The 13,861-nt window shown below is 41.8% G+C and overlaps 1 protein-coding gene across 2 annotated transcripts in view; it reads left to right on the top strand.

Annotated features, from left to right (window-relative positions):
- LOC129004958 (uncharacterized) overlaps nucleotides 1-13,861 on the top strand; it is a 120,112-nt gene that overhangs the window by 57,849 nt on the left and 48,402 nt on the right. For both annotated transcript variants that reach the window (XM_054433684.1, XM_054433686.1), the window contains exons 7-8: nucleotides 10,858-11,150; nucleotides 12,484-12,680. In XM_054433684.1, the coding sequence (XP_054289659.1) occupies nucleotides 10,858-11,150; nucleotides 12,484-12,680 (490 nt within the window). The remainder of the gene's footprint in view (nucleotides 1-10,857; nucleotides 11,151-12,483; nucleotides 12,681-13,861) is intronic.

Here is a 13,861-nt window from a genome sequence, read left to right as displayed (position 1 = left end):
TTCCTTCCCCCTGCGGTTTCGGGGTTAGAATAGAACCGCAGCCTTCCCGGGCTTGTCGTAAGAGGCGACTAAAAGGGTGACCGACGCTCTCACTGGGAGTCCCTGGGAGTGCCCCTGTTGTGTTTGCAGGGGTTGATGTGTGCTCTGCACTGCCGATGGGAATTCTCAGTGAGTCGTGAGAAGCCAGCCACTTCGGTCCTTGGTCAGGGAGTGCGGCATGGATGTAGAGGTCGGGCTCTACATTGTGACGGGTGACCCCCGGCACGTCAGGTATCCGGTGCTGGGAAAACGGAGGTTGGGCCTCGGGGATCTGGGGTAGGGGCGCTGTCCCCGAGGGTATACCCGTTCCTGACTATTCCGGGCCGCCCCTTGCCGCACGATGCGCTGGTAAACACAAGATGGCTTTTAAAACAAATACCCTGAACACATCTTTGATAAGTAGCTCGGATGAGCAAGAAAAGAAGTCGGAAGTAGAGCGAGACCCTTTTGGGCGAAGCTCCAAGGTCCAGAGATCGCCAACATTGAAAGGCGTGAAGACGTCCCCACCATCTGCAACTTTCAGGTGTACAAAAGACTTGACTTTGGGATCTCCCTTGACAAGTGGAGAAGGAAACGGTGGACCACCCTCTAAGTCTGGTGAAGGGATGCCGGAGGAATCCCTAACAGCAGCGTTAGATTTGGAAGTGTCGGGAATGGTACTTCTGCGTCAGCAATATCTTGATGCAGAAAATGACATTGAAAACCGGCTTCGAAACATGGAGCAGACCATAAAGGCAATGCTTGAAACCTTTAAGACGCATAGAGGAGTTAACCAAGTGGTTAAAAATGGTATGGCTAAGCTCGAGGACGACCTTGGTTTTGTCTTCGCCTGCCGGCTGGTGAGCAAGTCAGCCATGGAAAGGATCGCCGAGAAGGTGGTGTCCCTACCTGACGGCAATGCGCAACCTTCCAAGAAACGCAGGAGGCCTACATCAGAAAGCCCTCCAAAAAGAGAAGAGATTGTTCAGACAGCAAAGCCTAAAGTTAAGGTCAAGGCGACCCAGACTTCTAGGTCCTTCTCTGACGTAGTTGCCGCTCCAGCGAAACCTCAACAGCCACAGCAACCTGCAACACCCATTGAGGGTAGCTCCCTATAGGGGTCAGTCGTAGAAACACCATCTGGGACTGTGTGGGAAAAGCGCCTTACGAAAAAGGAGAAGAGGGAATTGAGGCACGCGGAAGTCGGCTCCAAGACATATGTGGCAGTGAGGGCGCAGTCGACCGGCGTTGCCCAAGCTGTGCCTGGCTCGGCACTCGCTTCTAAAGAGTCGCGGCCCAAAAAGCCCAGGACTGAGGCAATTTTGGTCAAGCCTTTGGAGGGAAGATCATTCGCCGAAGTCTTGGGTGTTATCAAGGCCAAGGCTAAGCCAGAGCAAACCGACACGGTTGTACGGTCGATTAGACAAACCCGGGACAGGGATGTCCTCTTCGAACTGGGTAAGTCTAAAGATAAAGCCGCCTTTGCTGCCGAACTAAAGGCAGCTGTGGAAGGTCAGGGCACCGTTCGTGCTCTCGAACCCAAGATGTCCGTCGAGGTTCGGGATATGGATTGTGTGTCAACGGAGGATGACGTCATTGATGCCCTAAAAAAAGCTGTCCTCGAGCTTGCCGGACAAACGGCTAGTCTGAGGGTGTGGCTCACGAAACCAAACCGGAGTCAACAGCGGATGGCGGTTGCCGAAATGGCAGACACAAACGCCAGTAAGGTTTTGGCACTCCAGCATTTGAGGGTTGGATGGGTTAATTGCAGGTTGAGATGGAGGGTGGAAGTAACGAGGTGTTTTAAATGCCTTGATTTCGGCCATTCCTCCCGAAACTGCGAAGGGCTCGACTGAGGCAAGAACTGCCTTCGATGCGGGGAGGTGGGTCACACTCGTAGGGACTGTAAAGTCGAGACCTGTTTCCTCTGTAAGGAGAAAGGCCTCAATGATAAAAACGCTAAACATATAGCTGGGTCTGAGCAGTGCAGTGCATTTAAAGGCGCACTACAACAAGCGAAAGCCCAACCACGAAGATAAGGATCCTCCAGTGCAATGTAGATCGATCCAGACAGCTGACGCGCTTCTCAGTCAGCTTGCCCTCGAACACGGTGTTGACACGCTCTTGGTCAGCGAACAGTACCAGTACCGGGACAGGGACCCATCTCTTTGGTTTCCCGATACACTTGGTACTGCTGCGTTCTGGGTTCGTAATACAGCTAAAGTGCAGGTGAGGAGTCATGCGAAAGGCCGAGGATTCGTTTGGGTCCGGTGCGGGGATGTCACTTACTTTAGTGTATACCTCACCCCCAACGAGGCTATCCGTGACTTTCGTGGAAAGATAGACCGCCTGGAAGAGAGCGTGCGCGATACCGACGGGCACGTTGTCGTGGCGGGGGATTTCAATGCTAGGGCTGTTGAGTGGGGAATGACTCTCACTAATTCCCGGGGGAAGTACTTGGACTTTACTGCCAGGGCTGGACTTGTTGTCATAAACGAGGGCAACACGCCAACTTTCCAGCGTCCCGGAATGAGGGGAACGATCCCAGACATCACGCTTGCATCTGAGTCCCTCTTGCCGAGGATACAAGCCTGGAGAGTCCTAGAGGATTATACGGCAAGTGACCACCAGTACATCATTTTTGATGTCCTGGATAGTCATCAGAGACAAGCTACCATGTCTCGGCAGGTGCCCGTTCGGTGGAACACCAAAAAGCTGGACGTGGCCAAATTCACCGAAGTCATACTACGGGGAGAGCCAGTGGTACCTGCTGCATCTGGCGTGGCTCACGCAGAGACATCAGTTACATCATTGATGAGGCTGATAGTCTCGGCCTGCGAAGAGTCAATGCCTCGCAGGAGATCCCGGTGCGATAAGCGACCTGTGTACTGGTGGACAACCGAGATCGCAGAACTGCGACGGGCAGCATTGAGAGCCAGACGTCTTGCTACCAGGGCCAGAGAACCTGAAGATAGACGTCTTAAGTCTGACGCTTACAAGGTGGCTAGGAAGTCTCTTCGCCGGGCCATTAATCGGAGTAAACGCAGTTGCTGGGAGAAATTAAGGGACGATGTTGTAACTCATTGTTGTTAATTTGTATGAATAGTAAATAGAAGATAAGTTAATGTACTCGCTTGGCTATTACGTGAGGGCCGGGACTGTGAATAAAACTAGAGTTACTAAATGAATTTACAATTTATTTAAAAAAAAGGAGAAGCTAAAGTCAATCAAACAAAATACAATGATAATATATAAATCGAATACAGTTAAACAAGGGGAAATGAACCAGCACAGTGAATAGTCAAATTAATAAGGTAAATTATACTTTATCCTAACAAATAAATTGGTAATTGGAGTTTAAATGAATTAAAAATGTAAAACAAAAAATAAAATATTAATTAACCTTCAAATTTAAGGAAGTAAATTGAATAGAATTTAATCAAAGTTTGAAAATCTAACTTCTAAAGCCTTAAATTATTTATCCCTGATTAAGCGAGCAGGACTTACATTTTTAGTTTAAATAATTATAAAATTGACATACTTTATGGGTTGATGCACTGGACACTTCACAAAATAATTTTTAATCTGCCTTTAAAGGCAACAGGCCATGGTTAAAATAACACACTTCACTTCGCGAATCACTCGCGACCGAAAACTTCGACTCCCGAATGCGGTGACCCGACCAAAGACTTCCTGGAGACTGCCTTTCCTGGGTTTTTGGTGCAATAGACGTCCCCCTGTCCGCCTATAGAGACAGCCAATCAGAGGGTGTGATCGTTGGTTAATCTTCTCTGATTGGTTAAGACAGTCCACGTGGACTTGATGTGCAGATGTCAAAAAGTACATAGCTTGCAGATTGTCTTCTGTCTCTCTCCATGATTGATGCATCGGCAGCTGAACGTTACACCACCGTGGGACAGGAAATGTATAGACGGACGGGAAGTCATGGATAGGATTACTGAGATCCGTGGTAGTATATGATGTAGTTACAATGTCGATTCCGATCCGTGGGGCCTAGGTTACAAGATAGTAACCAAGAAGCTTGGCACCCGCTCTCCACCTTCCGTTATGGATGGGGCCTCTATGGAGAGGATCGTTAAGTCCCTTTTCCCGACTCACACACTGCGCCCATTGCGGGAGTTCGGAAGGGTGGACGACGTACTGCTGTTCAGTCTCGAGGAGTTGGAGGCGGCCGTTCTATCCCTGAAGAACAACAAGGCTCCTGGACCGGATGGGGTACCTGGTGAGGCCCTGAAGAAAGTCTTTCTAATAAATCCACAAATCCTTTTGAGCACGTACAATGCCTGTCTGGCCGAGGGGAAGTTTCCCTTCTGCTGGAAAACAGCTAGGCTTGTGCTCGTGGGGAAGGGAAAAGGAAACCCAGACCTACCCTCTTCTTACAGACCTCTCTGTATGTTGGACACTGCTGGGAAAGTCTTGGAAAAGTTGATCCGTTCCGACTGAATTCAGCCTTGGTTGCTGCAGGAAATCTATCACCTCGTCAGTACGGTTTCAGGAAGGGACGGTCAACGGTTGACGCTATTGAGGAGGTAAAGCGAGCCGTAATGAGAGCTGAGGAGTTTAACAACTATTCTCGTCGGGTTGTGCTGCTTGTAACACTTGATGTGCGAAACGCATTTAATTTCGCGAGGTGGTGCGATATGGAACGCAATTTATCAGCGCCATGGGGAGGACCAGGCAAGAATTGAGGAACGCACCCGGACCTTCCAGCTGTGGCAGGAGAGCTGGGAACAGGAGACAAGGGGGCTCTGGACCAGGCGACTGATACAACAGGTCCAACCTTGGGTTAATCGGCGGTGCGGAGAGGTGAACTTCTACCTCACCCAATTTCTGACGGGTCACGGCTTTTTCCGGTCGTACTTGTTCAGGATGGGCAAAGCCGTGTCACCCGATTGCATATACTGCCCAGGCATTCCCGATGACGTGGAACACACTTTCTTCCACTGCCAGCATTGGGAAAGGCCCCGCCTGGAGGCTCAACAGTTCGTAGGACTGCTGTCGGTGGACACGGTCATACCGATGATGATGGAGGGTGAGGACAATTGGACCTGTGTGTCACTTTACATCCAGGGTGTTCTCCACGCCAAGAAGCTTGACCTCGACCGGGATGTGGTGTAGGTAAAAAAAAAACAAATAATGCCAGAAACGGTGCGAGCCCTGTGGGCTTAGGTCACATGTTGGCCTGACTTGAAGTAACGTGACAAACAATTCCAGGTCTGTGTCCAACAGAGTAGAGGGGGTTTTTTAGTGAGTAGTCTGTGATAAACTCAGGAGTCTCACACTACAGGCTGGCTACCTGTGTGCGTAAAAACATTTTCCCTCCTCACCCAAAAAAAACAAAAAAAAAAAAAAAACAATATGTCGAGATTCCTAGCTCTGTGCCTACGATCATAGTAAATTTTGTTCTTTTGATTCTGTTTTTCTTGTTCATTTCGGTACTGATCTAGATCAGGCCAACGAGGTTGAAGCTGCTCTGGAACTGACGGAAGAGTTGTGCGTATTTTCCGTCCAAAAATCAATTCTGCAGGTGATACTCCACATGCAAGAGGAGAAGAGCGATGTGCTAAAAGACCAAGATATGGCTCTTTATTTCCCTTTAATTCCCTTAACATGTCTCAACCGCTCTCTCAGCTTGTCCATTAGACTAAGGGAAGTGAGGGCTTGAGGTCTCTATAGCGAAACCCAATTCTTTTGCAAATGCTCTCATATCTGAAGAGACTAAAGCAGTTCCATTATCAGACCTTACAACACGTGGAATCCCATGTCTGGAAAATATTGACAAATAAGCTTGTTTTATAGCAACCGTATTTATACTGGCCAATGACAACAATTCAATATATTTTGAAAAATAGTCTTGCATGCAAATATATACTCTTCTATTATACACGAATAAATCTGTCCCAACAACTTCCCAGGTTGATTAGGAACCACAGACGTGATCAGTGGTTCGGCAGGATTAACCCGATTCTCCAAGCAACTAGAGCAGTTCTCAACCATTCTCTTTATATCCACCGATAGTCCAGGCCACCAAACTGTGTCCCTTGAACGAGCCAGATACTTATTTACTCCTAGATGTCCACTATGTATCTGGGATAAAATCTCATTTCTTAAAGGTTTTGGAATAAATATCCTTAATCCTTTTAAAATCAGTCCATTAACAAAAGACAAATTCCCTCGTTCTCTGAAAAATTCTGTATTCTTTAAGTCCGTCCACTCACCTGATTCTATTTCTTTCCTCAACATGTTACATATAACATCTTCTTTCACACTTTGACGAATTATTTCTAATCTACTGTCTGAGCAAGGTAAGGTAGACACAACTGAATTAACAAACACCTCAACATCTTCATCTAGTATATCACTTTCCGCAGTTGAAACAGTCTGCAATGGTGCCCTAGACAGTGCATCAGGAACAAAGAAGCTTTTTCCTGTTTCATACCTCATTTCATAATCAAAAGGCATGAGTCTCATTATGAATCTCTGCAACCGAGGTGTCAGGTCACACAAAGACTGTTGTCCTAAAATTTGGATAAGGGGCTTGTGATCAGTAACCAGTTCAAATTTCTTTTCCAAAATGAAAGAACAGAATTTCTCACAAGCCCAAGTTAGGGAAAGAGCCTCCTTTTCAATTTGAGCATACCGAGATTCTGTGTTAGTCATAGTTCTTGATGCATATTGTATTGGCTTCCATTGACCATCCACATTTTGTTCCTAAATGGCTCCAAGTCTAAATTTCGATGCATCTGCACACACTCTAGTTTTCCTCTCAGGATTATACAAATGTAAAACGGGAGCCTGAATCAATGACTCCTTTATCTGCTTGAACTGTTTCTCATGAAGATCGTACCAGTACCATTCATTTCTTTTTGAAAGATCATTTAATGGCTTGGTCAGTTCTGAAAGGTTGGGAAGAAACTTCATTAAATAGTTTACCATTCCAAGAAAACGTTTCAACTCGGTTTGATTTTTTGGAACAGGATACTTCTCCACAGCCAAGGTCTTTTCTGAGTCTGGCATAAGCTGGCCATTTTCAATAAAATGTCCCAAGAAAGTTATCTTTGTCTTTTCAAACACGCACTTCTCCCGATTCAAAGTGATACCCGTTTCACATAGACGAGAGAGAACACAGTTAAGTCTTTTGTCGTGTTCTTCCTTCGTACTACCAAACACACATATGTCATCAGTTAAATTTACAACACCTTCTAAACCTTCCAAACATGCAAACATTTTCCTTTGAAAATGTTCAGGAGCTGAGCTGATCCCAAAAGGTAATCGCTTGAAATAAAACCTACCAAAAGGCGTTATAAAAGTTGTCAAACTTGGCACTTTCACTGTCAAGGCCTACTTGCCAGAAACCACTGTTTGTGTCAAGTTTAGAAAATATTTTTGCTCCTGCCATCTGAGCTAAGGTCTCATCCACAGATGGCAAAATTAGTCTTTCTCTCTCTACATATTTGTTGAGAGCTGTAAAATCAACACACAACCTTACTGAGCCGGACTTTTTAGGGACAACAACCAAGGGAGAGCACCACTCTGTTGGTTCTGTGACAGGTGCTATCACATCAGCTTTTACCATTTTATCAAGCTCAATCTTTACTTTATCCCTGAGCGATATAGGGATCCTTCGTGGCGTCTCAATAGAAACTGGGTTATAATCAGTTTTTAACTTGATCGTATAGGGCTCAGTAAACCTTCCTAGACCTGAAAAAAGCTTTGGATATTTTGCTTCCCACTCGTTTTTTAAACTTACTTCACCAATGTCCTTAAGCAATGAAAATGCTAATATCCCTGTCCTCCCTAAGAGGGGCTCTTTCTGGCTGCTTAGAATGAACACTTCCTCCATATGATCTATACCATCTTTCTTTAAGCTCACGATTGACTTACCAATTACTTTAAGTGGTATACTATCAGGACCTTTCAACTTGATACTAGTTTTTTTAATCTTAAGATTCAAAATCTGTGCATGTTGAATTCCAATACAGCTGACATCAGCACCAGTGTCAATTTTGAAGTTAAGATAATCAGTCTCATTAACCAAAAGTTTTACATAAAACGGCTGGGAGGAACTTATATTTGACACCCTTTCATCAATCGTAACAGAACTCAGAGCAAATGGATTAACTTTGCTAGATGATGGTTCAGATTCAACCTCCTGAACTACTGAATTGAAACTTTTTCGTTTACATGACCGACTAAAATGGCCCTTTAATCCGCATTTGAAACAAACTTTATCAACTGCCGGACACTTTTCCTTGGAATGAAACTGATTTGAACCACACCGACTACATTTCTGACTATTTTGATTAAATGCTGAGGCCTTACCAAACTGCTGTGTGTCGCTGGTTTTAGCAAACCTTGATGAAAACGTCTTTCTTGTTTCCATGACTGATGTTTTGCTTATCTCTTCCGAGTTAGCAGCCTGTTGTTCCATCGCTTCTGCTTGTCTTGCTGCTTGAACTGCCCCAGTCAACGTTATCCCATCTTTTAATTGTAGGTGTTTGGATAAACTCTTATTAGACATCCCTGTAAGCTTAAGAAGTATCATTTCATCATTAAAATGTCTACTCTTACAATTGCTGCATGACCATTCACATTTCTCTGACATTTTATGTAAATCATTAATGTAAGAGTCAACCTTCTCGCCTGGACATTGGTCTTTCTGTAGAAACATAGCTCGATGATAAAATATATTTTTCTTGGTAGAAAAATAATCATCAAAAGTTTTCACTACCACATCAAATGAAACCCTTTTTTCCTCAGACATTCCTAGTGACGTTAGGAGTTCCTCAGCTTCTTGGCCCATGCAGTACAATAACATGTTCACCTGCTGATCTTCAGATTTTAAAGCCAACCCAGTAGCTTTACGGAACATTCCAAATACCTTTATCCAGTTTGACCATGTTGCTGGATCTTGGAAGTTGAAAGGATCAGGAGGTTTGACTTGGTACATAGGTTCTTGCCTAGATTTAGCCTCTTCACTCATTTTAGTATTAAGAACAGAGTTTAATATATTTTTCAGTAATTCTGGTGTCAATTCCATTTTAAAATATTCTTCTTCAGTCTAAACACTGCCACCATGTTTGTTGTAGATAGAATAAAACAAATTCTTCTAAGAACTTTTATTCAACATTCAACTAACTTAACAACTCACATCAAAACAAGTCAACAACATAGTAACCCCTGGTAAACATAGTCATATGAGTAAACATACAAATAATTACTAAATCACATGTCATTCCATTACAGAAACATACGATATTACGTGACAGTCACCTGATTGCAGTCAGGTCACAAATGCAAAACATATTGCCAACTTTTTATAACAAAATTATACATATGGTAAAAATTACAACATTACGGTAAACTATTGTATACATTACAGAAACCTGAATATAAGGTCTTCAGTAAAAACTGGTTTTCAAGACAACTGAAGTCATAAACAATACAATTACATACAATAATTACAAACAGTACAAGATGTGGTAAGTGAAACTAAACTAGCTTTAATTTGGCTTTAAACGAATTACATGACAGTCTTTTCATGTTTCTTGGGAGGGTATTGTATGCCTGGAGTCCAAAGTATGAGAACCCTTTTTTTACCTGTCTCACGCCACACTCGGCATTTCAAGCAAGCCGTCCTGCCTAGTACAGCGATTCCTAACTTATGTTCGAGGCATAAGTTTTCTTTTCAAATAAGGAAAATTAGAAGACATGGTCTTGTGAACAATCAAAACAGTTTGTGGAAAACATTGCTTTCACAAAGAGAGCACCTTAGCCTGTTTGCGATAGGTAGATATATGATCAAACTTCCTCAGATTGAAAACAAACCTTAGGGCTCGGTTTTGCAACCTCATAAGAATAACTCTACAGTGAGGAGTAAGACATTCATCAAACGATGGAATGGACCTTTGAGTTAATTTTAAAACTAGTGTGCTTGGACTTGTCCTTGATCAGTGTTGCTAGTGGTGAGTGTAGTACACTGTCAAGTCTGATCAATGGCCAAGCAGTCTATGTAGACTACAATGTGAAATTAGGGTTTGGATTCTGTATTGGTGTCCAATAAGGAGTTCACCTGTCCAGCCTACTTAAAATAATCAGTCAATGCTCGGGTGGAAGTTGATGAGATGTGTGGATTCTCAGTCACGTGCACTTTAGCCATTTTGGTTTTTTTTTGCCATTACTGTGTGGTTTGTGTTCCTAGTAAACTTGTTTGTAAATAATTTGGACTTTCAGTTAACCTAATGTAATTTCAATTAACGTAACGTAAGCAAAAACATAATATATTAAAAGTAAAGCTCACATTGTAAAATCACCTTTAAAATAAAAAAAACTACATTTTTTTACAACAGCATATGAAAAAAAAAAACAAGACATGAAACACACATCATAACGGAGGTCAGATTTGCAAACAGAAGTGAAGTCTACTTGCAGTGTCCAAAGTCTATGGCAAGAGTTTTAATTTGTTGTGAAATGTAGACTTACAGTGTTTGTCTGGGATTTTGAAATGCAATTTATTTACTGATATGTGTTTCAACCCAGAAAACATATGTTTAAGTACTTTAAACTGTATTAGGATTTTTACTATCTTATCTTATTATCTTATGATCAGAACAGATAGACACGTCTAGCCATACCTGGATCTCAGCTGGAACTGAAGCGGCGTCTCATTCTAGTAGGGGAGGGGCCTTTCTCTGAACCCAAGGTCCAAAGTTCACTAATTTCCTATCTTAGTCTAACATTGTCCAATTAATAACTTAAATATTCTCTTCTTATTTACAACAATATGCAATGGGTTTTTCATCATGTGTTTTTTCTCAGGATAAAGGTGCGATGAAAAATAACAACAAAGAACCTCCTATAGGTTCCACATTCGGCATGAAGCGAGATGTTTCCATGATGTTCACTACAGTTGTGGAGGAGGCAGAGGGTGAAGTGGAGAGGGAAAAAGTTCCAGATGTAGTGAAAGACGCAGTAAAGGCTCGTAAAGCAGCTAGACTGCTGTCTGTGGCTCCGTCTGGATTTGTTGTTCCCGATCCAACCAATGACAACATCAGCACATGTCGTACTACTGACGACATTCCTTTTAATGAAGACAATAAAATCTGTGTAAGGTAAGTAGTTTGGTGTGTGCAGTGTGTTCACATTTTGAGGTGTCAAAGACCGATACATATTTTCAATCCTTAAAACATCACAAGTGCACAATAATATATACTAGAAGTTGTCCAGTGGTCGAAAACTCAACCAAAAATATTTAATGTACAGAATTCTCTATTTTCACCCCACGCTTAATTGTGTTATTGTTTGACTTGAGTATATAGATTTTTAATTCTTTTCATTTATTTATTTATTAGTTATCAATATCTGTTGTTTTTAGATTTAATCTTTTGCAGTAGGTCTATCTATACTACTGTATGACATGATATGCAATTTTTACAGTCTGTACTAATTATACCATTATCAATGTGTGTGTGTACTATTTAAGGCTCTATAAAAATAATTCTTATGTAAAGCTGTAGGCCTACTAATGCCAATAATAGATCAATTATGTATTTATGATGATGTAACTAATAATGCTATTGCAAGTGTGAGGTTTTGTACTTAGTAGTAGGTAGGTAGGTAGGTAGGGTTGGTGGTTAGTAGTAGGTTTTGGTAGTTAGGAGGGAGGGAGAATGATACATATTGCATGGTGGAAACATAGAATTTTTATTTTCTTCTTTCTTGCAGTCTTGAAGCCAGTCAACAGGCCCTAAAATTGTGATATGTCCATTTATTTGTTTATGATATTTTTATATTAAGTTCCATTCAAAACTTGTTGTAATTTAGCTATTTAGTTATTTCAACAGTTAGTTATAAAAATGGGAAAGAATGTCTTGATACAAATATTTTTATTTTTTTCTTTCATGCAGTTGAGGAAATTCCCAAGCTGTAAATAAGATATGAAATGATATAGGTAATATACATAAATAAATTTTTTTCATATTTTATTATCAAGTATTACTATAAATTGACGTTAAAACAAAAACAATCTGTTAATTAACAATTTTTGGCCCGACCCAAACCAAAAAAAGTCTGACTGGCAGACCCCTATTATCAAGGCAAGGGCTTAACTTAGTAGTAAAATAGGTGAAGCCTTTATCTTAACTTTGTTTATTTCTTGACACTGTTAGAAGTTAAGTTTTAATAATGTGTGGGACAGTAATTGTTGTTAGAAAAAAAAGAAAACCATAAATGCAGGATACTAACCATTTTCATAGTAATGTCAATGTATTTAAATTACAAATAATGGTTTCAATACAATTCTGAGGAGAAAACCGCAAAACTACTGGTAGCCACGTACCATCCCGATTTTGTACCGATAACCGAGGTACAAAATATTGTACCGTACCAACCTTAAGTTTTCTGTACCGCAGACCCCTAGCTAATACCCTTCTTTTTAAACTTTAGGTATCTCAGTTTAGGAGTGGCAAATTCAGTTCGTGAAGAAAAAGAGAAACAAACAGTTATGAAGTATTGCAACACAATAGCTGATCCTTCCTTTCCACTTTTTCGACGAAACGGACTCCCAGCCTCACAAGCTCTCTATGACACTCGCGTTACAAGACATTACAGACAGCTTTCACAGGAAACAACAAAAGAAAAAAGTGAGTATCATGTTATTTTGATTGCACATCGACGTGCAGTAGAACCTCTCATATCCCACTATGACGATATTACGTCGAGGAGGTCATTGTACCACGCATTGTACCATGGTCAGAACAGCCAAAAGGTAAATTTTTAGCACGTTCAAAAATACTGTAAACTTTTTTTACGAGTAAGAAAAAAACTGGGAATTATGCGTGAATTGTAATATGTAACCAGGTCACCCTGATTTTAGTGCCATTTTTGTGTAATATGGATCTAGGACGAATTTACAAGGTTTCACCTAAAGCCAAGTGTTGAATTTGCTTGCGTAAACCCTCACAAATCTCTGTAAGCGCATGAAAAACCGGCTGTTGAATCATCATCTCTTGTAGTGGCAAAATTGTGAACGTCTTCTGTGGTCACAGCCAATACGAGAATATCTTCTGTGATCACAGCAAAATCATGCACATCTTCTATGGTCAATGTTAAATTGTGAATACCTTCCACAGTGACTCAAAGTTTCCCATGGTCAAGTTGAAATTGAGATCACCTCCTGCAATCACGGAGATATCGAGAACACCTTCCACGGTGACGGGAAAATCAAAAACATTTCCCGTGGTCACAGTGAAATCGATGACACCTGCCACAGTCACGGCAAAATTGTAAGCATCTTGCGGTAGCATCAAAATCGTAAATATCTTCTGCGGTCACAGCAACATCGTCTTTTATGATCGCAGCAAAACCATGATCGACCCAAGCTATCAGGCTGTATCCTGGGAGTCTTGTGTTGGCCAGGGCTTCTGAGTTTAATCCGTGTTCAGTAAGAATCAATATGGTAGGCAGAATGGTTGATAGTGTGTGGCTTAATCTATCAACTTTATTTGATCAACCCCCTTATGTTTTTATGCATTAGAGTTATTTTGGATTTTTTTCTGCCAGCTTTAATTTTTTTGCCTTTTGAGCAGTTTGTGGCCTGTTCTTTTGTCTTAGGTTTTGTTACAGAAATGGTCTGGTTATGAACCAGTTGTGATATAATGTTGATAGAAGTTGGGTGGTTTTGGGATATTGAGATTGGGGTTAATCGATTTTCGGCAGAATGGAGTTCCATAAAATTCGTGTATTTTGGATGAATGGTGTGTGTTTGTTTCTCCTCCATTTTCGATGTCCTGTTCCTAAAAAAAGGGATCATAGCGTCTGACCT

Source organism: Macrosteles quadrilineatus, unplaced genomic scaffold (assembly GCF_028750875.1).
Source record: "Macrosteles quadrilineatus isolate MER2022 unplaced genomic scaffold, UCM_ALF_1.0 Scaffold_13__1_contigs__length_4303367, whole genome shotgun sequence".
In the NCBI taxonomy this organism is placed as follows: Eukaryota; Metazoa; Arthropoda; class Insecta; order Hemiptera; family Cicadellidae; genus Macrosteles; species Macrosteles quadrilineatus.
This window is presented reverse-complemented; position numbering and strand designations above follow the sequence as displayed.